Here is a 22,459-nt window from a genome sequence, read left to right on the forward strand (position 1 = left end):
CATTGTTAGCGATGCATCGAAGTGATTCAGTATCTTTTATTGCTATTCCAATTTGCTAATACCATCACGATTGCCTACTTACATAATGTTATGATTATCTAACAAATACAACAAAGGTACAAATGATTAGAGGTCGTAATCTTGATGCGGTTGGATAGTTTCTTCCGAGTCGATCGTATCCACATTGCGCGAAACATTGTATGTAACAGGTTCTTTCTGATTGTACAAATATGATATTGATACGATCGAATAGTTATGATTTCTTTTTTTGTATAGGTCAACGAGCAGAGGTCGACATCGTGAATAAGGGTCAAAAGAACTTTAATTACGGCTACAGTGAGTGCGGTCGGTTTCGAAAGTCGGTGGACATTTAGCATCTTGCCGTTGTGAGTTGCCGTTGCTAGATTATGTATTGTAATTTGAAATCCGCAAAATGGTATCGTTAGTGAATAATGAATATACTTGGCAAGGAAATTATCGCACTAAAATATGAAAAAAAAAACTTCGTCTTTGTATGAAAATATTATATTATAATTATATTACACAGTGTACAGGAGGCCTGTGCCCAGCAGTGGGACGTATATAGGCTGAGATGATGATGATGATGATGACACAGTGTACAAACCACGCCGCTTCAGCTAAGCTGAGGTGCTAATAAATGCTTTAAAACAATCGCGAAAATAGCTGAACAATCTGAATTATGTACAACATTAACTGTGTACAAAAATACACTACTTTAATGTGAGCAACAATAACAATGGCGCTTCGATTCCATCAAATATTTCTACAAAACTCATATTATTTTTTGTAAACGAAAGAAAAAAGCAGTAAAAGGAGTAATAGGGTCAGGTAGTTGAGTTTAAATAATACAAAATTTACTAATAATACAAAGTAAAGTTTCAAGTACAGTGGTGAAGCATCCAAGGAACTCAACTCCCACCGGCATGTATTTTTTTTAGATAGTTAAGATTTCCCTTTACTGCGTTAAATGAGAGCATATTTAGCTCCGGCTTGCCCTCAAATATTTTTGACTCTACGTCTACGCGCAAATGTGGTGTCGATTTACATATTAATTTTCCGCACCTTGCATTTTGTCTTGCGATTTTAGCGCTAAGTGTGAGTACGAGCTTAACAGCTGAACAAAATACTATGATAAGAAATAATTTGAAATTGATTACCCGAAGCGCCAGCAAACAAAACTGCCACCAATGTGGTATACCCATAATATCACAGCGGTATCGAGTGCCCACTACCTGCGCATTTGTTAAGGCTAAGTCTATTTGGCTGGATCAACTTATACTTGCTTCTCGTTACCACGGTGAGATCTCCTAGATCAATTAAAAAGAAACATGATTTTAGAGGATTTTAATTCACACAACATTATTTTTTGTGTTAACCATGAGCTTACATAGGTCATCAAGCGTGTGAGTAGAATGTGTAACGTATTTTCAACGTAAATTTTTAGATCCCGACTGAGAGAAAAATGACAAGAACTAGTTGATCCACCAATTCAATAATACAAGCTACACAATTCTACATATCAGCAGTGTTTTATTATGTATGTATACGATTGAAGGGTCCATGGTAAATATGTTTTACAGTTAACGGACAAAAAAATCGACCAAGAGCATGTCGGGCCATGCTCGGTGTAGGGTTTCGTAGTTACCATTCTGTCAAAATAGGCCAAACGGGGGCTATTAGTAAGTATCATGTACATTACAAGCATGGGGGAGTACCTACCTTTGCAGCGCTTTGTACGTCTTTTTACTAAGAGAAGATTTTTTGCAATAACTCAAAAACGATTGGACCGATCATGTTCGCTATAGATTTCATTGAAAGTATTTATTTATTTAGTATGGGAGGTACCCTAAAAATTTTTTATAGTTTTTATTTTATCGTTCTGTCGCATTGCATGATTTAGTAGGTATCCATGCCAAATTGCAGCTTTCTAGCACTAACGATCACGGAGCAAAGCCTTGGACATGACTACAAAACCCTAAAAAGGGCAATTTGGGATAAGTAGCTCATATAAAAAATGTTTATTTCAATTTCCATGGACTCTTCAAATTTTAATTTAACACATTCACTGCCCCCGACGCACATGTGCGTACGTCCACCGTCATACAAGTTTGTTCCTAGGCCACGCCCCCTGGCAGTGATTGCGTTAAAAAGGGCCAGCACTAATATACTTATCTATAATATATATCATTCCATACTAAAATGGTACCACTTTGTCGGTTATCATTCTCCTCTATCGGCGTACCATACAAAAATATAGCACTCGAAATTTTAATCAATCGTATTGAAAATTAGAATTGAAATTATTATGTTTTAAAAGAACAATATAATTTAGTATGGATGGTGGGACGCTATATAGATGTTATAGGACCATATCTGCAGAACTATCAGCATTTTTCTCTAATGTGTAAGTATTTTAAAGAAGCAAATCTCGAAACCGATATCAAAAAGTATTACTCTTGAAGTATCCTTAAGCCCACGACCGTTTTCGACTTGTTTTTTGTCTTTATTAGCAACCAACATAGTGGAATCATAAGAATGGCAAAATCGGTGTATGTTGTGACAATTTTTTACGCTAACTTCTCATATTCTACTTATTACGGTAAGATATCAGAATTGTCATGTCTCGGCGACATTAATTTGCCCAGGTGTACTAGCCCTTTAGGTATAACGAACCAATAACATTCCATTCAGTCAACAAATAACAATTATTATTTATTTTATCAAACAAAACATACAAACAAACAATATTATGTTATTGTGTGTGGAAACTGAAGTTTCCTGCTGAATTTGTATGGAACGCTCCCGAATATTACACCTTAATCTCAATATAACCAAAATGATTGTTCTCGCGTTACGTACATTTCAACATTTATTGTTCCTTTGCAATGGACATCGGAAGGAAACCGAACTAACTTAAGTATGTATAATTATTTATATAAAATGAAAAAATATTGGCTATAAAAATATATTCTGGCGAAAACATAAATGACTGATTTGCAAAAAAAGGTACCACTTTGTCGGTAGTGAAAAAGGAGTATGTAGATACAATAAGATATATTATCGTCTATTTCTTCCAAGTTTAGTAACGTTTACATTACACTGCATAGCGTAACACATATCATGTTCACTGGCGACCGACAACATGGTACCTTTAGTCTAAAAACAATAAAATTACAAAAAGGATATAAAACTTATTCAAAACGGCATTTGCAACTGCGTTACCTTCCGACACTCTGATTTAACTGCAAAAAACCGCTCTGAGCGAATTCGTTCGACGCTGACGCTGGAAGCATAGGACTAACATTTTTTACGATAAGGTCAATGTAGAGAAGACGGGCATATAAAATGTATTGCAGAGAAGACCGCCTTAGGGTAATAACTCTCGTATTTGTATGCGTACGTCGCTCAGACGCAGTCATAAAGTAAGAGCTTCACTTCTTCTGCTCTACCGATCTTCTGTAAGTGTAGTTTGTACAAACAGCAACACTCCTAACTGTACATCGGTGGACCTTGTTACAAAAGGCATAAGACGTCCACCGATGTACAGTTAACAAAAAGAAACGCAAGAGCTAAAAGCGACGAAAGATCCTGTAGACGGTCTTTGACCTTACCACGTAGTCGACGGTACCATGGTGAGCGTAAAACGAATTCGCTCCGAGCGTTAGCGCATTCTTCGGGTTGATATTTCACTTGTTTTTAACCAACATCAGACGAGGGAGAAGCCTTGCGTCTGCTGGATGGCTTGGAGCAGGTGGTATTTGAGGCGCTCTTTGGTCTTGTACCGCGGCAGATCGAGCAGGTTGAAGCAAGTGTGGGCTACAGGGAAGTATCTGTCGTCGGCTACTGGCTGGATTCGGATCTGTCAAACAAATTCCGTTTTCAGTAAAATGAATTTCGCTCGAGGCGGTGAATTCTGCACTTTGTCATTCAATTTAAAAATAATTCCGTACAATAAGTTGTAACGAGAATACTACCTGTATTGAAAAACATTTACTTACGTAACTAAATAAATCGCCCTAATGGGGTTGGCCGGTGGAAGTTTTTAGCAGATGGCGCCATCATAGCTTGCCCCGTCAATCCCTAGAATTGTGTCAAATTTTTGTTTTTTTTAATACCCTGGATGCCAGCTCTTTAAGCCAAATCTCATAGAAAAAGGGGCAAGCTATGATGGCGCCATCTAGGCAAACCTTTGACAGTTGCCAACCCCATTGCAAAATAATTAACTGAGAGACGACCTTAAGCCAAATTTACAATAAGACCTCGTATTAAATAAAACCCTTGTTTACAGTTCTCGATCAGCTGGCTGCGTGGCCTGGATGTCGAGTTATAATACTGCTGCTTATAGGTTATAATATTGACTACAATGTGACGCATACTGTTAAATAAATTGAGTTGAATGATTCTTTATACAGGCAATAGACCATTACATAAGATTGATGAGATAAAAAAACAAATTGATGGGATAAAAAAAAACTGTAAAGATAAAATAAAATAAACTCAAAATAAAAAATAGTTCTAGAAATATAATTTCCACCGATTCCATATAAAAATTGTGCTGAAACTATACTTGAATTTTTTACTAGATTTGTGCAAGTGCCACAACAAATTAATATCATATAAATACGTTACATAAATATTTTATAACTTAGGTACAGGGTACTTACTTTGATATCTCTCATGCCTTGTATGGGAACTCTATCGCTACCAGTCAAGAATAGTAGGAACTTTTTCTTATCTTCCAAGGACAGCTCATGGAAAACTTCCCAAAACCATCTACAAGATAAAACATATAAATTAGTAACCATGTTATATCTCAGAAAAACAGTCACTGCGGTTTTACTCGATTCACATCTCAATAAATTTTTTATTGTTTATATTTTCTGCGAAGATCAATAAAATGTATATACCTATTTGAACAACTGCGTCCATGACACTATGTCATCCATGAAAAAGTCAGCACCAAATTGAGAATATTTATATCCATACTTTGATACCGCGTGTGTAATTAAAATCATTTACTCTTTCTATAGGTACTCTCTTCTCTAGGTCAGACCTCTCGCGTCCAATGATGACCCCTATTACAGTTGAATAATTTTACTGTTTAGACTCACTTGTATTAAGTCACTCGCGCGATATGTTTCGGAGAGCCTAGGTCTCCTGCAAACAAACAGCTGCTGCTAGTCGCTGCTCGCACTGTTAGTGCTTGAGAAAGGAGACCTAGGCTCTCCGAAACATGTCGCGCGAGTGACTTAATACAAGTGAGTCTAAACCGTAAAATTATTCAATGTTAGTGTCTCACAACAGTTTAAATCCAATTACAGTTTCTTCAGATCACTTTTGGTTGAGCTTAATTTAAAATATAATTGAAGAAATGTGTTTTTACCGTATTATCAGCTACTCCATATAAAAATGAACTGATAGGCACCATCATTCGACGCGAGAGCCTTTGTATCACTGCGACCAATCCTGATTTTCCTCTCCTCTCCTTCTAGACCTACAAGCTCACCTGGCCTGCTGGTCGGTGTGCGTGTACCCGTTCTTGTACTCGCAGTTGGCCTCGAACTGGTCCCAGTCGTACTCCTCGTTGCCGATCACCACGGACATGAGCTCGTGGGACCTGAACAACTTTATTATCCTGACGTTAAAGGCGCGTTCTATCTCACCAGGCGGCTTAGCACGGTCGCGTTTTTATCCCTTGTCACCATGCCTGTCACGTTCTAACAAGTATGTAAGTGCGAAAGGGACGCGCATAGTGATAGTCGATAAAAATGGAACCGTGCTGAGCCCGCTGGCCTGCTGGTCGGTGTGCGAGTACCCGTTCTTGTACTCGCAGTTGGCCTCGAACTGGTCCCAGTCGTACTCCTCGTTGCCGATCACCACGGACATGAGCTCGTGGGACCTGAACAGCTTTATTATCCTGACGTAAAGGCGCGTTCTATCTCACCTGGCCTGCTGGTCGGTGTGCGAGTACCCGTTCTTGTACTCGCAGTTGGCCTCGAACTGGTCCCAGTCGTACTCCTCGTTGCCGATCACCACGGACATGAGCTCGTGGGACCTGAACAGCTTTATTATCCTGCCGCCGCACACCTGAAGGAAAAAAATACTGGGTTTAATAATAACTAGAGAAATCACAGACTCAATAATAATAGTTAAAAAGTACAGATTTTATCGCCTAAAGTAGGTATACTTCAGTTGATGGTTACGCCGTTATTAGCCCGAATCGCAAAGGGGTAATTTTCACCATTGTTATGTTTTCACCAATTTCCATCCGTGGCCGGTACACATACCTTCTGAAAGCCCTGATTGAACGCCTTGAACCGATTCTCGACGGACTTGTTGAGTAGAAAGTCGACGTACAGCTCCACGTATTCGGCTTTATTCTCGTGAGTGACTGATATGTTTCCACCGTGTTCCATCTACTGACGGTACATATACCTTTTGAAAGCCCTGATTGAACGCCTTGAACTGATTCTCTACGGACTTCTTAAGTAGAAAGTCGACTTACAGCTCCTCTTTAGTTTAATTCTCGTGATTGACTGATATGTTTCCACCGTGTTCCATCTACTGACGGTACACATACCTTCTGAAAGCCCTGATTGAACTCCTTGAACTGATTTCTCGATGGACTTGTTGAGTAGGAAGTCGACGTACAGCTTTATTTGGTTTTATTCTCGTGAGTGACTGATATGTTTTCACCATTTTCCATCCGTGGATGGTACACATACCTTTTGAAAGCCCTGATTGAACGCCTTGAACTGATTCTCGACGGACTTGTTGAGTAGAAAGTCGACGTACAGCTCCACGTATTCGGCTTTATTCTCGTGAGTGACTGATATGTTTTCGCCGTTCTCTTTCAGAGGGTGAACTTGGATTTGGTCGAACACTACCGTGTTCACGGCGAAGCATAGGCTGAATACCTGTAAAATTTGATGTCTGTTAAGAAGCGTTAAGGAGCAAATGATAATTTAATGAAAAACAAACGTTTTGTATACAGTGATATACAGTCAGCAGCAGTAGTTGCTAAGCGGGCGAGGTGTTCAAAATTACCTTGACACGTTCTTATTCTCTTAATAATAAAGTCGCGTCAAAATCATTATGAACACCTCGTCCGCTTAGCAACTTCTGCTGCTGACTGTACAAGGTTCAAATTCCTTTCACTCGAGCCAAACTCGCCCTAAACTCTAGCCGTTCGATGTGGACTTAACCCTTTATAAGGGTATAAGGGTGACAGAAATTACGCTAAATTGAACCCTATCACTTTGAAATAAAGTTCAAAATCATTGTGGAAAATATAATCCCTTCATATGCTTAAAGCAATTACAGTACTTACGTCTTCCACATCCTCATCGGGATATTCCAGTAGGCTCTTGAGACTATTGGCAAGCGTGGGATAGAGGTCGGAAAGGTCGTCCAGCATGATGGACTCGCCCAGAATCTTCTTGTACAACACCAGCGGGAACGGCACGTAGATTATTATGGAGTTGTAGATGGCCAGACCGTAGATAGCACCTGGAAGGGAATTATTCCAATTATTAACAAATTTTGTGTTGACGGTTCCCAATAAGGAAGACCAGTAGGGAATCATTGGATGGGGGCATCGCACGATTAGTTGTTTTGGAGATCCTTAGGGGAGGTCTGTATCAAGCAGTGGACAGCTAGTATGATTAGCGTACCTACTCACATAGGTTTCTTAGTGACGTGTACGTAGGCTCTAGTACTCAGAACTTAGATCAGATGTATGTAAATGGATGTATATACGTGACAAAATAAAAACAATATCTCGATAAAACTGTATGAATCTGAAATTTTATTTAAAAGTACAATAAATCACCACCAGTGCTGCTAAGATAGCATAGCACTCTTATAGTTGATGTGAAATTAGTGAAGGATATGACAGAAATAGGCCAATTGAATATGATTTTTTTATTGTATGTGCGTGATGCATCGGTATTGGTATTCCTTTAATTAAGAAAACATAGAAAATCTAATCGCTCGTGTACCTTACCTATCAAGTAGTACATAACGTCGTCTTCAAAAGGGTTATTGGAGAACCATATCATGTTGGTTTCTTCGGACTGTTTGAACATGCCGTAGACGGGGTCGAATATTTCCTTGAGCAACAACAGGAAGAACTCCTTTTTGACGCCGCCGGCATCTTCCGCTTCCTCGCCAACGAATTCTACCTAAAACGAAAGATTATTTAGGATCGGTTGCACCAAACCGTCTGTCACCGCTAAAGCGTTCGCTATTATTCGTATTTTTTTGTATGTGACTTTTCATAGTACTCTGTTGAGTGATGTTGATCAGTCTGTTAAGTGTGGTTGGTGCAACTGGCCCTTAATATCGACACATTTGGTACCCAGTCAAGACACAGTCCAGCCCAGTGTTCAGTCCGTCGCTTTCACCCAATAGCCTAGTTTGAAAATGTACTAGGTCCTAGTACATTTTGAATTTCATCAACTCCCAACAGTCTTTACACCCGGCGGGAGCCGCCTGTGTGTCCCATGACCCGGGCAAGGGCAACATCCACTCGGTGAAGCCCTCAAATTTCATTGTCAAAGGGGCCTCTACGTGTTGGCTTCGGCTCCGCGCATGCCACCTAAATGTTCAGAACACTATTGTTCCGTGGTGGGTAAAAAAAATACATATTCCATTATTGTTTATCTCCTATCGTCCCAGCCATAAACAATTTTTCTGCCGGCGCGATGTCACGTCCACGATTGAGAAATAGAATTCATAGCCGGAATCCATGAATATTCTAGTGTTTGTAAAACAAATTGCACTTACTTTTAGTGGTTTCTTTAACTGCGAGCTGTCATGATTACTGATTTGCAGCATAGTATCCCTCACTATATGGTTCCTCGACACCGTTAGATTTAGAAACTGGTCTCTCTGGAACTCATAGCCGGGATCCATGAATATCCTTGTGAATATTTGTGTCGCAGCCCGCGTCACGGCCATCTGCATTTGGAGTTGCTGGTCGATCTTTAGGAGGAGGGACTTGCATTGGACGTCGAAGAGGAACGCGTAGTTGCACATGTGAGGTGATGATGACTGGGAAAGTAAATATGGTATGTCTAGCAGCCAGTTAGCCGATCTAATAGTAGCTTCAGGTGGGTGGTTGGTGAGCAGCACGCCAAACAGCAGTTGCAGTAAGGATATAAGCAGACATAGAAGTTTTTGCGGCATAAACGAGTGTTTGAGAAAATGAAACATCGATAAATCTGTTATTGATAAGTCATAGATTAATATTTAAAATATGTAACTTCTATTTGCTGTAGGTACTTTTACCGAGAAATTTCAATAATGCAAATCAATTACCAAGCGCTACATAATTTATTTATTACATGTATTTAGTACTTAAAAATTAAAACGTAAATTGTAGTATTACAGACAGTGCCAAAAATAATTATATCAAAAGAAAAGAAGATATCGAACGTGTTGTGTATTTCGCGGTAGCTATCTTCTTATAAAATGTAATAAATATCTAAGTACATAACGTTAAAGTAACATCGATAACAGACATGTCGATATTTCATTTTGTCAATCACTTTATTTTGCCACAAAAACTTCTATGTGTGGATATAAGTACCTATATTGTAAATGAAGGTACAAGTTAATAAGGTGAACCTCCTTCTCAGGAATCTAAGGTGCGTCTATATCGCTCTCTTGCCTGTATGGTAGTTTTATATTGTTGATTATCTTGCTTCCGTCGTTAGAGTTGCTGTTCGACAAGACGTGAAGAACGTGCGACTCTAATGCGGATTATAATCACGTCTGACATGTACGTGCAACTAATTAGTATATACAGGGTGGAAAGATAAGTCGGGCCCTGGAGGGAAACTACTTTGCAGTGCAGCAATGCAGTTTAGTTACTTTAAAAAAATAAAGGAATGTCTCCTTTAAGTAAAATGAGCCAGCTTAAGGATTTAAGGTAGTTTCCCTCCAGGGTCCGACTTATCTTTCCACACTGTATAGTTACCCATGTCGTAATCGGTAACGGCCACCCTGGCTAATTACGAACGTGAGCTATGATATGGATGGCAAGGCCGAACTTACTTTTAAATACTCTATCGCAGCTGGGGCAGTAAAGTTGACCAGAATTATTGTAAGTATAATCAAAGAGAATAGAGTGTATAGAGTTACTGTCATGGTTATGGCGCCATCGCTCGAAAAGAGTGCACCACATCTTTGGCCTACTGTCGAGTAGATGACGTTATTTTTAATATTTAACAAATAACACATATCAGCGCATGTGAGACTTTAAATATCCGCATCCACATCCGCGGATGTCAAAAAATCTGCATCCGCAACATCCCTGACCTGACTGATCTGACGTTCCGGGTGATTTAAACACCAATAGGATCACCAACTAACTACCTATACTATTTTTACATAGTTTGGTTACGGCAGAGAATAAATAATAGTACTAGGTACAGAAGACTCACTCTCTAACAAAACGCGTCTGTTACGATCAGGGGCCTAGGGGTCTAGGGGCTAAAGGTTGTCTGGTAGAGATTGCCCTTTAGCGATAAGACCGCCTTGAGATTACTAAGGTTGTTACCTCTGTCTTCATGTATTATGTGTGTCTCTCTGTAAATATTTTATTGAGGTTGTGCAATAAAGAGGATTTGTATTGTATTAAAATAAATAAATAAATAAATATTAGGGGACATCTTACACAGATCAAACCTAGCCCCAAACTAAGCAAAGCTTGTACTATGGGTACTAGGCGACGATATACATACTTGTATAGATAAATACATACTTATATACATAGAAAACAACCATGACTCAGGAACAAATATTAGTGTTCATCACACAAATAAATGCCCTTACTGGGATTCGAACCCAGGACCATCGGCTTAGCAGACAGCTTAGTATTGTATTGTTAATGAGGCAAGTATACTTACTTCCTGATCCGCCAACCAATTAATGTAGTCCGTAGCAATATCAACATAGTTTGATAGATCTTCGATGTAGAAGCATTCGGCGGGTATCTTTGGTTTCTTCGGGTTGGAGAAGTTGATTTTGTTGAGGGAAGACAACGTGTTTAACATTTGAACTAGGCTGTGACTGAAGTAAAGTTTCTGAAATACAAAAATAACAGGTAAAATTTTCACTGAAGCCGACCCCAAAAATTTTTTTATACATTTCAGCCGATCAGAATTTGATGTTTTCTATAGGACAGAAAAAAAATTACGATTTCGGGTTTGGTTTCATAGTAAAAGTCATTCATGTTAGAATAGTAGACGTACACATTCAAGAATACATCATGATTCAGTTTTGATAATTTGACTAGACTGACGCTGTTCACTTTGAGCCCTGTATAAGGCATAAGGGTGTCAGAAATTACGCAAAATTGAACCCTATCACTTTGCGACAAAGTTCAAAATCATGTGGGAAACATATTTCCTCTGCCTTTAAAGGCTTAAACACAATTAAATAAAGCATATGCTACGCAAAAACGTACCTTATTCGCTCTAACATTAGGTTGCATCAGCTCATAAACGATGACGCTCTTGAAGATGTCGACGAGCATCTCGAAGTAATCGATGCTCTCTTGTTCCCACCATAGATTGACGATGCGTTGAGGATATATGGATAGTTTGTTGAACGCTTCTGCAAACGGGCCCTGTCGATATACAATATATATGGCGCTATTAATTTACAATAGTTTCATGCGTGATTCTTACAAGCAGTTAAATTCAATATCATTGTAAGTTATACGAATAAGGAGATAAGACAATTTTACCACAAGGGATGCATTTACCCTGTCACAACTGTCACCCTATACATGAGAATAACAGCGCCCTCTTGACAATGATCATATATTACTGGTCAGGCTTTACTTTTATATTCGTGGTTCTACGACTCCTTTTACGAAAGACGAGGTTTTTATGAACACAATGTGTTAATTATAAAATCTTTTTCCAAACTTCTTTCAGTCTACCTCATTCTATGCTAGATGTCAGAATGACAGGCTAACAAAACTGTTCAGTTGTATAGGGACCGTACGCGTCTGGAGGGTCTGCCATCTTGTGGCCTGAATCGGAAACATATGTGCACATGTACATTACCAAAGCAAGTGCTACCATCCACCGTTCTCGTCGGTACGTTTCCTTGTGCATGCAAGCATGCAGTTCTGCTATGTGGGCTAGGTACATCGGAATCATAAACGACACATTTACGCCTCGCGCCAAAAATCTGGCGGCTCCTATGCTGCGCCCTATAGTTCATGGGTATCGTCTTGGGTCGTCCCATTTCCTCAAGTCCTTTTTCGTCAAGTTCTTAAATTAGTCCTATTCTGTTTTCGTCACTCATTCTACATTCGTCACAATCGTCGGTGGCTTTAAATGTAGAATGAGTGACGAAAGCAGAATAGGACTAATTTAATAACTTGACGAAAAACGAATGGGTCGACCCAAGACGATACCTGGCACGGGGCCTATTCAACAGTACCTGTAGCTCCGTATGCCGCCTAGGGTTCCTCATCTCATGGTAGAGCGGTAGAATCATGAATAGTCTAAGAGCCTCGGCGTCTGGAGGCGACACTTTGATCTTCTTTATCACGCTCTCGGTCAAGTGACTGAATATCTGCAATATCGCTACAAAATTACAAACAACGTACCGCGTGTGATCTCCAAATATATTTTACATGGAAAATATTAATAAAATATGAAAATATTCGCTTGGTAGAGCTGCGCGGTTTTATTGTAGTAAGGCAAACGTGGTGCTCGACGCGGTCCCAGTATATGTCATCTTGAAACTTAAGTCATTGTCAATAAAGGTGACAGCAATGTGTCGTCTATTGGGTATTAGCATGTCGAGCACTAGTACGTTTACCTTATTAAAAAGTAAGTTTCGATTTTTTTTTACTAAGGGCCAGTTGCACCAACCACAATTAGAGGAATGATCAGGTACGTACTCAGCGGAGAAGTGACATACGGTTTAGTGCAACTGACCCTAAGTTAATTCGTACAATACGGTCGACCTCCCAAGTTGTCATGAAATAATTGAAAATGCGACATAAAGTAAATTTTAAAATGGCTTGAACTATACCCAAGTAGATATAATAGAACGTCTCTCATTCGACGATGAATGTTATATATTTATTCGTCTCTAGTTAAGTAATTTTATTCATGCCAGTTTATTAAATCGTTATACTTGATTTAAATTTAACATCTTGAGTCCCAGGGATCTAAATATGCCAACTAAAAATTTATTAAAAATTTAGAATTGAATTTTTATTGTCACTGCTGACACGATATCGCATCCGTGGGATTAATTGGGCGTTTTAATTTTACTTTAATCAGTAACAAAACAAAACGCAAATTAAAAAGAAATATCTTACCAGCTCTTTAATAGAAGAGTTCTCAATCCTGCTTATAAGCGTGAAGGCTTCCTCCGCTTTCTTTAGATCTACTCCGTGGACCTTCTTATTACAGCCATAGTGGTTATTATCGGCTAGCAGGAACGAGCCGTTGATACAGGCCGCTGCGCCGAACACCGTTTCTAAGTACGCCATCAATTCCTAGAAGAAAATGTCGTATTTATGTTTAAATATTGTTTTCTAAATAACAGTAACAATGATTATTGGAACAAATAATCATTGTTACTGTTATTTACTTATTATTCCCGACGAAACGGTATAATCAATCTGTGGTAACTTGTATCTGTAATTTTATACTTAATACATGGTTTTTCACCGACTGTACTTTTCTCTTAACAATCAAGACGATTCCAAAAAATAGAAACTCAATTAGATTGAGTTGTTTTATCGCCTAGATCCTTTGATCCCTGTCATCAGATCATCTCGATGTCATCATAATATATTTTTTTATTTTTTAACAAGCCGAAACGTCTACGAACGATGCTATTAAGCTGGGAATAAATTAAAAAGTGGAAAAATTACTGTCTTGGGTGAGACTTGAAATAGATGTCCCCTTGACCTATAATATGGTGGAAAGATTTGCTGGCTATGGATGAGGTCTTGGTGGCTCAGATGGCAGAGCGCTGGAGTATCTATCCAGAGGCCGTGAGTTCAAGTCTCACCCAAGACAGTAATTTTTCTACTTTTAAATTTATCATAATATATTATTGCAATCTCAATGAAAGATCATAAACATGCCAAATATTAATCCAATCAAACTTTCGGCTCTAATGTAGCTATCAGGATTAGACCTACAAATATCAACGAATACATAAACTTACTTGATTAACTACATCTTCATCCTTAAACATCTCACAAGCGGCCAACTTCGGCAAATTCAACGTCAGCACCTGCTTATTATGGTCCGGAACCCTAAAGTCCGTGTCCAGCGACTTGTCACCGTTCACCACTAGGAAGCTGTGGTCACCGCCGGCGTACACTTTCATTGGACCTCTGAACAGGTCTTGCGAGAACTGGAATAGAGGATTAGGTTGTTATAAAAGGAAGTAGTCTGGTTAACCATTTTCGCATTCATAAGGCACCAAATTAAAAATTACATGAAAGGCCCTGCAAGAGTGAGCGATTTTTTTATTTGCTGCCTATTTCTTGCGATGAAAGTGGTTGCCCAGAGTATAATTTAGGACACGATGCTTGTATAAAGACATAAACAAGTAAATAATTGAATTAATAGCCGTGCTAAGTCAAATAAAGAACAAGCGCTCAGCTCAGGATACTAAAAGCTAAGCTTTAAAAAAAATCACGAAAAGGACCCAAACATGGCACGTAGCGACGTAATGAAATTATACATACATATTAACAGTTAGAATGATTTACGGTTAGTTTCACAAGACTTATATCGACCGGGATATGGACCGTAATTACCTTTTGTACTGTTTTCGAGCTCCAGATATTTGGACGCAGTTACATGCATCTTATTCACGGGTACAAAAGGTAATCACGGTCCATATCCCGGTCGATATAAGTCTAGTACACCTATACATACATATTTATTTCTCGAATTTAAAAACCGTATCATTGTAAAGGTAATATCAGCTGTATTTGTTTTACGCTATGAAGCTGTTTCCCTTTAGGTTATTGACAATTATGCAACACAAAATTTTACCTAAGTATGTCATGGAGCTCCAGCGTCATGTAGTAAAACGGTTTAGTTGAAAGTTACTCCTTTTTACCAAGATAAGACTTCAATAAGATCGGTTTGTCTCTTTGACCAAGCACATTTATTAATTCAGTACTTTGTATAAATACTACAAGTGCGGTTACTTATGAAAATGAATGTTACAATTAATGATTGAATGAGCAGCTATTTGACTAAAGCCCTCATTCACATATGCATGGACAATGCATTCGGAGCCACCTACCTGTGAATACAAATTGTGCTCAGGTTTTTTAAAACATGTTCTTGATTATTTGATAAATTTAAGTATTGTAACATAGACCTTTCACATAGAACACGGCATTGTCTATCATATGTGAGTCTTCTACAGTAGCTAATACTATTTTGTGATAGATATGTAATGACTTATAGAATGACCAACATAACGTACGAATTTATGGCGCCACAAAATCATCTGAGGCAAAATCGCGGTAAATTTTGGTAAAATTATACAAGTTTATTTTGAAATAACAATGAATGGGAACAAAAATGTGAAATAAATACATCATAATTACGGTCATGTGGTGTAAGAGAAATATAAACATTTACTCGGGGCAAAAGAAATAGGATGAGAATTGTGTCCCTTGCCCAAATGTTTCTCTTAACCCATCTGATCTTATTTGAAAATCATTCTTTGTAGATTACTATATTAAATGGTGTTTTTAAATCCAAGTACAAGAAATAGCGTTTGTACTTCTTTGTAGTCAAAAATATACCAGCATTTTCTCCTCGAATATTGTTTGATATTGACATTTAAAATTGTTACTATAAATTTATTTAATTTTTGAAGTATATGACGACGTGGGGTGCCACACTTGTTTAACATCAAATTGAGCAGAGCGCTGCCGCTTGCAGTTGAAATCGGAATTACACAATAAACTACACTCAGATAATTTTGTGACAGCTGTATTTTTGACTTTGAAAAAATAACTCAACAGTCTGTATGGAGGTCGCTGCAGCACTTTCCAACTTCTGTTTCTTCATTGGCTAAAGAAATTTTACATTTCACTATTAATTTAAATATTTTGATAAAATCTAGCTTTGAATAAATTTACACACTATGCTACATATTCGTATATACACATTTGGCCAACGAAATCGGACAATAAATGTAATTTTACTGCAAAATTGTATTGTAGAAAAAAGTTGTGTGTAGTTTTATTTAATGCTACTTATAGCAGTGGTTTTAATAACTTGGTAATGATATTAATTTAATAAAGGATCATCAAAACCGGATATAACAGCTTACAGTGCAATTTAATAAATTTGAGTCAGCTTTCGGAGGCCAAACTCATAAAAAAGCACGACTTATTTCTAACGAATTATGCTACGGATGAAATAGAAACTCGGCAAATAATAATTATTAACTATTACGTAAATAAATTAAATCAAAAGGAGTTAAATAATTATCATAATCGTGTTTATGATGTAGCAATTGATTATTCAACTACAGTTTTTGGGGTATACAGTCAGCAGCAGAAGTTGCTAAGCGGGAGAGGTGTTTAAAATGATCTTGACGCGACTTTATTGTTAAGAGAATAAGAGCGTGTCAAGGTAATTTTGAACACCCCGCCCGCTTACCAACTTGTGCTGCTGACTGTACGGCCTGTTGGCGAGCGTCCGGCAAGCGGTAAAGTGCTCTGTGCAGCGTACGCCAGTTAGGCCACTCGCTTACATTTGCATTTGTTTGATATGGACGCCGCACACTCAGGTCGTAACGCTAAGGGTTTCTATGTGCTTGTATACGTTTATAATATAAATTTACCTTACTTCTGACTGGACTGTTATTCTGTGTCAAAAATGATATTTAAATTAATCTCTTTATCTTTTGTAATAAAGATGGGTGATGACATATTGTTATGGTTGACTACCTACAGTAGTTAAGGGTGTAAATGATTTATATTATGTTGAATAAGCCATACATTAAATTTAGTATAGTCAGAAGCAGAAGTTGCTAAGCGGGCGAGGTGTTAAAAATTACCTTGACACACTTTTATTCTCTTAACAATAAAGTCGCGTCAAGATAATTTTGAACACCTGGCCCGTTTAGCAATTTCTGGTGCTGACTGTAGCAAGCGAAGCCAATTTTCTAGTAGAAAACCACCGTGTACCTACCTCACCAACCATCTCAGTTAAGTGGTAAAACTATGTATAAGTATTGAAAAAAGTTAATGTGACCTGATAACATAAAGTACTAATTTATTTATAGTATTTATACTAGTTCATTTTTAAACCTAAACAATACCACTTTAAGAGACATAATTTTAGCGTTAATAAAGTTTACGAGCAAGACATGCGTAGCGAAAGATCAATGAACTAACAGTAACACTCAACTGACCATCGATGGACCTTATCTCCTCGTAGTAAGATCTACCATTGATCAATTAACAAGTTCCTGGTAACTTTACTAGGTAGCCTCAGGCGAGGATGCACTCCCACACGCGATCTGAGTCACTGTGCTGCCCATGAGTTCCTAGTCCATCGGCAGACCTTATCTCATAGCAGTAAGGTCGACCAATGATCAATTTTTAGCATTATTTATTAAGTTACCGGTGAATCACCAGGTGTGAAGGGCACGGGCGTGGGCAACAGCGCGAGAGACAAGTTAGGACAGCCGAGCTGACCGCGAGCTCCGTAGCCACAGGCGAGGATGCGCTCTCCGACGCGGCACAGTAAGTGCCGCCGCCCACATGCGATCTGAGTCACTGTGCTACCCATGAGTTCCATGACCTGGTGGAAAAAATGCATTGAGTCATGATAAACAAAAAAAAATACTATGCGGCCGTTGCTACTAATACGGCAATGGAAAGCGAAGTTGTTATTAACCTAAGAGTGAAGTTATTGTACATTAAGTGTCGGTTGCACCAAACTGTTCGTATCGTCAATGAGTTCGCTAAATTTGTATATATGGAAACTTTCATAGTAAAGCGGGGCGCGCCGGCTGACGTTGATCAGTCTGTCAAATGTGGTTGGTGCAACTGACCCTAAGTCTAAATTTGAAATAATTCAGTAGTAGAGTAAAAATCTTCTTCAGACTATCGCTGGATACCTAAGGCGTTTCGTAAATGTATATAATATAAACAAAATGGCAAATAAAATACGTACCTATAACCTAGGAATTAGTTAATTAGGATCCTTAAGTTGGCAATCCATCAAGGAATAAAAACAAACAGAACAAACGAACCTAAAACAAGTAGGTACTAATACAGCTATTTTATTTAAAACAAAAACTACCTATAATTTCAGCCACTCTCTAATACTAAAAAACGCCTTACCTTTCTAGGCACTAGTTCGTTTTTAGTAGCTCCGTGCCCCGTCTGACCGTATTCTCCAGTGCCACATGTAAACACGCCGCCTTCTAACGTTAAAAACACCGTAAAATCTTCCCCGCACGCTATGTGACATACCTAAAATGTATAGTCAATTTAATAATTAACAATTAAAATCAATTTAATAGTTAGGTAAACGATCTATGTACGTACTTTAGAATTCCGTAATACTTTCAAGTGTGTCGGGTAACATCTGTTGTCTCTGTCCTGTAGACCTAGCTGACCGTGTGAGTTTTTCCCCCATCCGTACACTGCTCCTGATCTAAAATATTATTATTATATTTATGTAAGTAAAGTTAGAAAAATAACATCTAGAAAGCAATTTTATTCATTTAAGAAGAGACATGGGTAATGTCTAAGATTGTCTCTGATAGCTGATATAGGTGGCGCAGTCCTGCGGTAGTTTTTGATGTTCGAAATATTAAAAAATGACATAACTAAAATTTATAATATAAGTATTATTCCCATTTGAGCTTAAATGGGACTGGGCAGGGCACGCCTGCCGTGTGCCGGATGACCTGTGGGCCAAAACAGCCACCCGTTGGGTCCCTCAAATTGTAAGAGGCCACAGTAGACCTCGTCGGAGATGGCGGGACGAGCTTGACGTCTTTGGCAGAGACTGGTGGGAGACTTCCGAGGGATACGTGGAAGAGTAAGAGGGAGGCCTTTGCCCAACAGTGGGACAATATGGGCTCATAATAATAATATTATTCCCACAAAAAAGTTCTTGCCACAACTTAACTCTATTATCTGTTTAATAATAGATTACTGTTGACAAAACCGCAAACAGGACATTGCCTCGTAAAACAGCCGCAAAATAGATAATATCGTTATGATACGCAACGCATTACATATTATGCAGTCGATGTTAAAAATTAACTTAATAGAAGTGTTTACTTAACCTTTGATACAGGCTAATGGCGTTATTCATAAACGCGCTACAAACCTCAATTAGTTATTAATCGTTTTTCTTAATCTGTCATTTAGACTTATGTATTTGAAAGGGATAATAAATAAATTAACTTATTGAGGGTTGTAAAGTTTGAGGAGTAAACAGACATTAGTTGTCTGTTAATATGAAGCGTTTGCGAAAAGAGCGAGGCGACACATAGACTTAGATGCTTCCTACAATATTTTATATTGTAAACACTATTCATTTACATGAGTACAGGTCGTGAATGTCGACTAAAATTAGCAGTGGCACTCATGTACTAGTTGTCTTAGACCATAGATAGCTGGACTTCCCTTTCAGTATCTTACCCCTCTGTCAAAAACCGTGCACAATGTGCAAAAAATCGTATATAGACATAGACGTTCGCGTGCGTCAAAATGAGAATGTGTTAATTTTTTCATATGTATGTTTCGACAAATCTTTTTTGCATGTGTGAGTAATCATTTGCATTGTGTTCCTTCTTCACCTCCCCACAAAATTCGACAGATATTTTTGTACGCAAATACGACAAAGGCTATTCCAGTTGATGAATATATGTTCTAAGAGTCTAGTACAAACAGAAACACTCTCAACTTAAACTTTATTACAAAAAGCATAAGGTCCACCAATGGGCAGTTAACAGTGTGGGTGATGGTACGAGAAACCCTGTGTGGTAACTACGACTTGTGGTCTTGTAAGTGAGGTGATAAATGACTTTTGAATACTTACTTGGTCAACGCGAAAGTGTGATTGCTACCACAAGCAATCATGGCGATGGGTACGCCTTGCAACGACGCGATGTGTTGAGGCGTTAGCTCTTTATTCGTCACAGTTCCTAGGCCGCATTGGCCGTATGTGTTAGCACCCCACGCATATAAGTCACCATCTAAAATTTTAAACTTAAGCTTAATTGTGAACACTTTTAACCCTTTAGTCCGTAGCCGCAACATATTGGCCATCATACTTAGAACAAAAACGCATCTGTACTATAAGAATTACGGTTCAAAATCGAATGACTAGAAAGGACTGTTGTAGTTGTGAGGCATGAAAAGACGATATTATTATGCAGGTACAATTATCATTATCCCGCTGGAGCCTTACAAGAGAAAAGGCAACTTGGAGCTTATTTACCTCCCATGTTTGAGGCCTAGCGCCAAAGTTGCGTGTAGTCACAAGAGAGCAAAAAATTTCATATGAAACAAAGGCAACTTTCATTTTGGAATTTGTGAAAATTTCGCAATTCCGACAGCACATAACGTCCCCTGCCTGCTATATTTCACATCTCAAAGTTTATGATCATTCGAGATTCAACCTTAATTAAAAATATTAAAGATAAGTTTAATTTTGAGTTAAATTTTGAGATGTGGCCATATAGCAGGCAGGGGACGATAAGTCCCTAAACTTGCTTCTTAGCGTGAATTGCTTATGGAAGAATATTTTTAACTGTCAATCCCCATACTTACTATTTGTCAAAGCTAAAGAATGATAAGATCCGCACGCAATCTGTATAACATTTCTCGTAGCCAAAGACTTCACTATCTTAGGTTTATCCTGGGCATGTGAGCCTAGGTTACTCCCAAGTTGTCCTAATATGTCAGAGCCCCAGCTGAATGGCTGTCCCCATTCGTCCAGGGCCATCGAGTGCTGCATGCCGCATGATATTGCTGATATTGTGCAGCCTTTGAATGCTTCTACTAGAGCTAGAAATAAAAACAAATATGAGTCTGATTGTAATAAGATATGACAGACCACGGGTCAGGCGAAAAAAACTTTATTCAGGAGACATTTCATGAAGTCTTGGCAAAAATTTAAGTTGCATATTGAAAAGAGACACCTCTCCCTCTTTGATGTGCAGCCGTGGAAAGTTTGTCAGTAATAAAATCAATATGTTTATTAAAAACTCACCGGGATAGGATCCATCAGGAGAGCTAGTATGCCTGCCGAGTTGTCCAACATCATTATTTCCACATGAATATAAATGGCCATTGCTGGTGAGGTAAAGGGCATGGAATTCACCTGCCGTCACTGTTTGCACGTGGTTACTTTCTGACCATTTTGAGAAAGTTGGTTTTAATACCTGAAAACATACAACATAGGATACTAAAATGAATATGTCCAGTCAATCTGTCGTTTTAGTAAAAAATTGGCACACAAACAGGATGTTTACAAAAATTGGCCAGCTATCATTTATGAGGAATATAAAACCACAGCAAAAACCAAAAAATAAATGTGTTGCTAATAGTAGGTCAGGTCAGTGAGGTCACACTATTTTCAAATATTTTTGAATCACAATATATCTCAAAAAAAAATCATGATACCTTACAATCTATAATGTTATCTGAATAACGATATGTATATCATATTAACATCTTCTAAAAATTGCATATAAAAAAAACTGTAGTACAGGTTAACAATACTTCTAGAAAAGTTCATTGTATTGTAATTCAATAGGTGACCAGTTAAAGGTTACATGAGGAGTCAGTAGTGCAGTAAATATTATTCATTATACTTACCAAATCTGTGTTCTGAGATGTTTCTATACACAATTCGTGGTGCGTGGAATTGCCCCAACAAAACATATCGTGTAAATACACTCTTCAACTACTTCCAGAAACTAAAATATAACCTCTACCAAAACTCTACCGATAAATATTCAGTCAATTGAGAAATGAGGTAGATAATATGGTATCCTTCAGTTACTTTTATATTCAGAAATGATTTTGCTTACGGCGTTCTTTACGAAAATAAAACATTATTTACTTTAAATCGAGAAAAGTCGTCATTATCACCGATCACCGCATAATAAAATTGACAATGACATGACATGACATTACATTTTCGTTCAGTTCAGCTGACGTTTACGGTTTATTTATAAACACCGGTTTTTGAAGACCTACATAGCAGTCAGTGAATGCCAGCTTTACAATAGTCCATTCACTACCCAACAATTTAGAAACTACTGACATCTTGCGTCGAACAGCGGAACGATAAACTGAAAACATGGTCAAGTCCGACTCCTCTAATTTATCCAAAGGGCCCGTCAATGAGGTAAGACGCAATAATTTGAGTAG

General features: G+C 38.2%; 1 protein-coding gene across 2 annotated transcripts; it reads right to left on the bottom strand.

Moving 5' to 3' along the window:
• Positions 1–509: 509 nt before the first annotated feature.
• LOC134792351 (probable E3 ubiquitin-protein ligase HERC4) lies at positions 510–22,203 on the bottom strand. Of its 2 annotated transcripts, XR_010144407.1 has the most exons (20): positions 21,902–22,203; positions 21,294–21,465; positions 20,852–21,088; positions 20,118–20,274; positions 18,611–18,719; positions 18,404–18,535; positions 17,679–17,858; positions 14,236–14,427; positions 13,376–13,555; positions 12,484–12,618; positions 11,495–11,656; positions 10,935–11,111; positions 8,809–9,075; positions 8,027–8,204; positions 7,352–7,530; positions 6,747–6,938; positions 5,966–6,108; positions 4,686–4,794; positions 629–3,880; positions 510–559 (listed from the first exon to the last, which is right to left on the bottom strand). XR_010144407.1 is itself a non-coding variant. In XM_063763621.1 (19 exons), exons 1-19 carry the CDS (start codon positions 21,965–21,967, stop codon positions 3,728–3,730), a joined length of 3,120 nt encoding a protein of 1,039 aa, XP_063619691.1. In that variant the 5' UTR covers positions 21,968–22,203; the 3' UTR covers positions 510–3,727. The 2 variants fall into 2 exon arrangements, 1 of the variants encoding a protein (XP_063619691.1); XM_063763621.1 differs by having other exon boundaries at positions 510–3,880.
• Positions 22,204–22,459: the final 256 nt, after the last annotated feature.

The sequence above is a fragment of the Cydia splendana genome, chromosome 7, assembly GCF_910591565.1.
Source record: "Cydia splendana chromosome 7, ilCydSple1.2, whole genome shotgun sequence".
Taxonomy (NCBI): domain Eukaryota; kingdom Metazoa; phylum Arthropoda; class Insecta; order Lepidoptera; family Tortricidae; genus Cydia; species Cydia splendana.

Excerpts from the sequence above, each read along its gene's own strand:
- LOC134792351 (XM_063763621.1), bottom strand. The coding sequence starts at position 21,967 with ATGTTTTGTTGGGGCAATTCCACGCACCACGAATTGTGTATAGAAACA. Across the intron at positions 13,556-14,235 it reads ATGAAGATGTAGTTAATCAA|GAATTGATGGCGTACTTAGA; the intron begins GTAAGTTTATGT and ends ATTTTCTTCTAG. Across the intron at positions 3,881-4,685 it reads AAGGCATGAGAGATATCAAA|ATCCGAATCCAGCCAGTAGC; the intron begins GTAAGTACCCTG and ends TTTGTTTGACAG.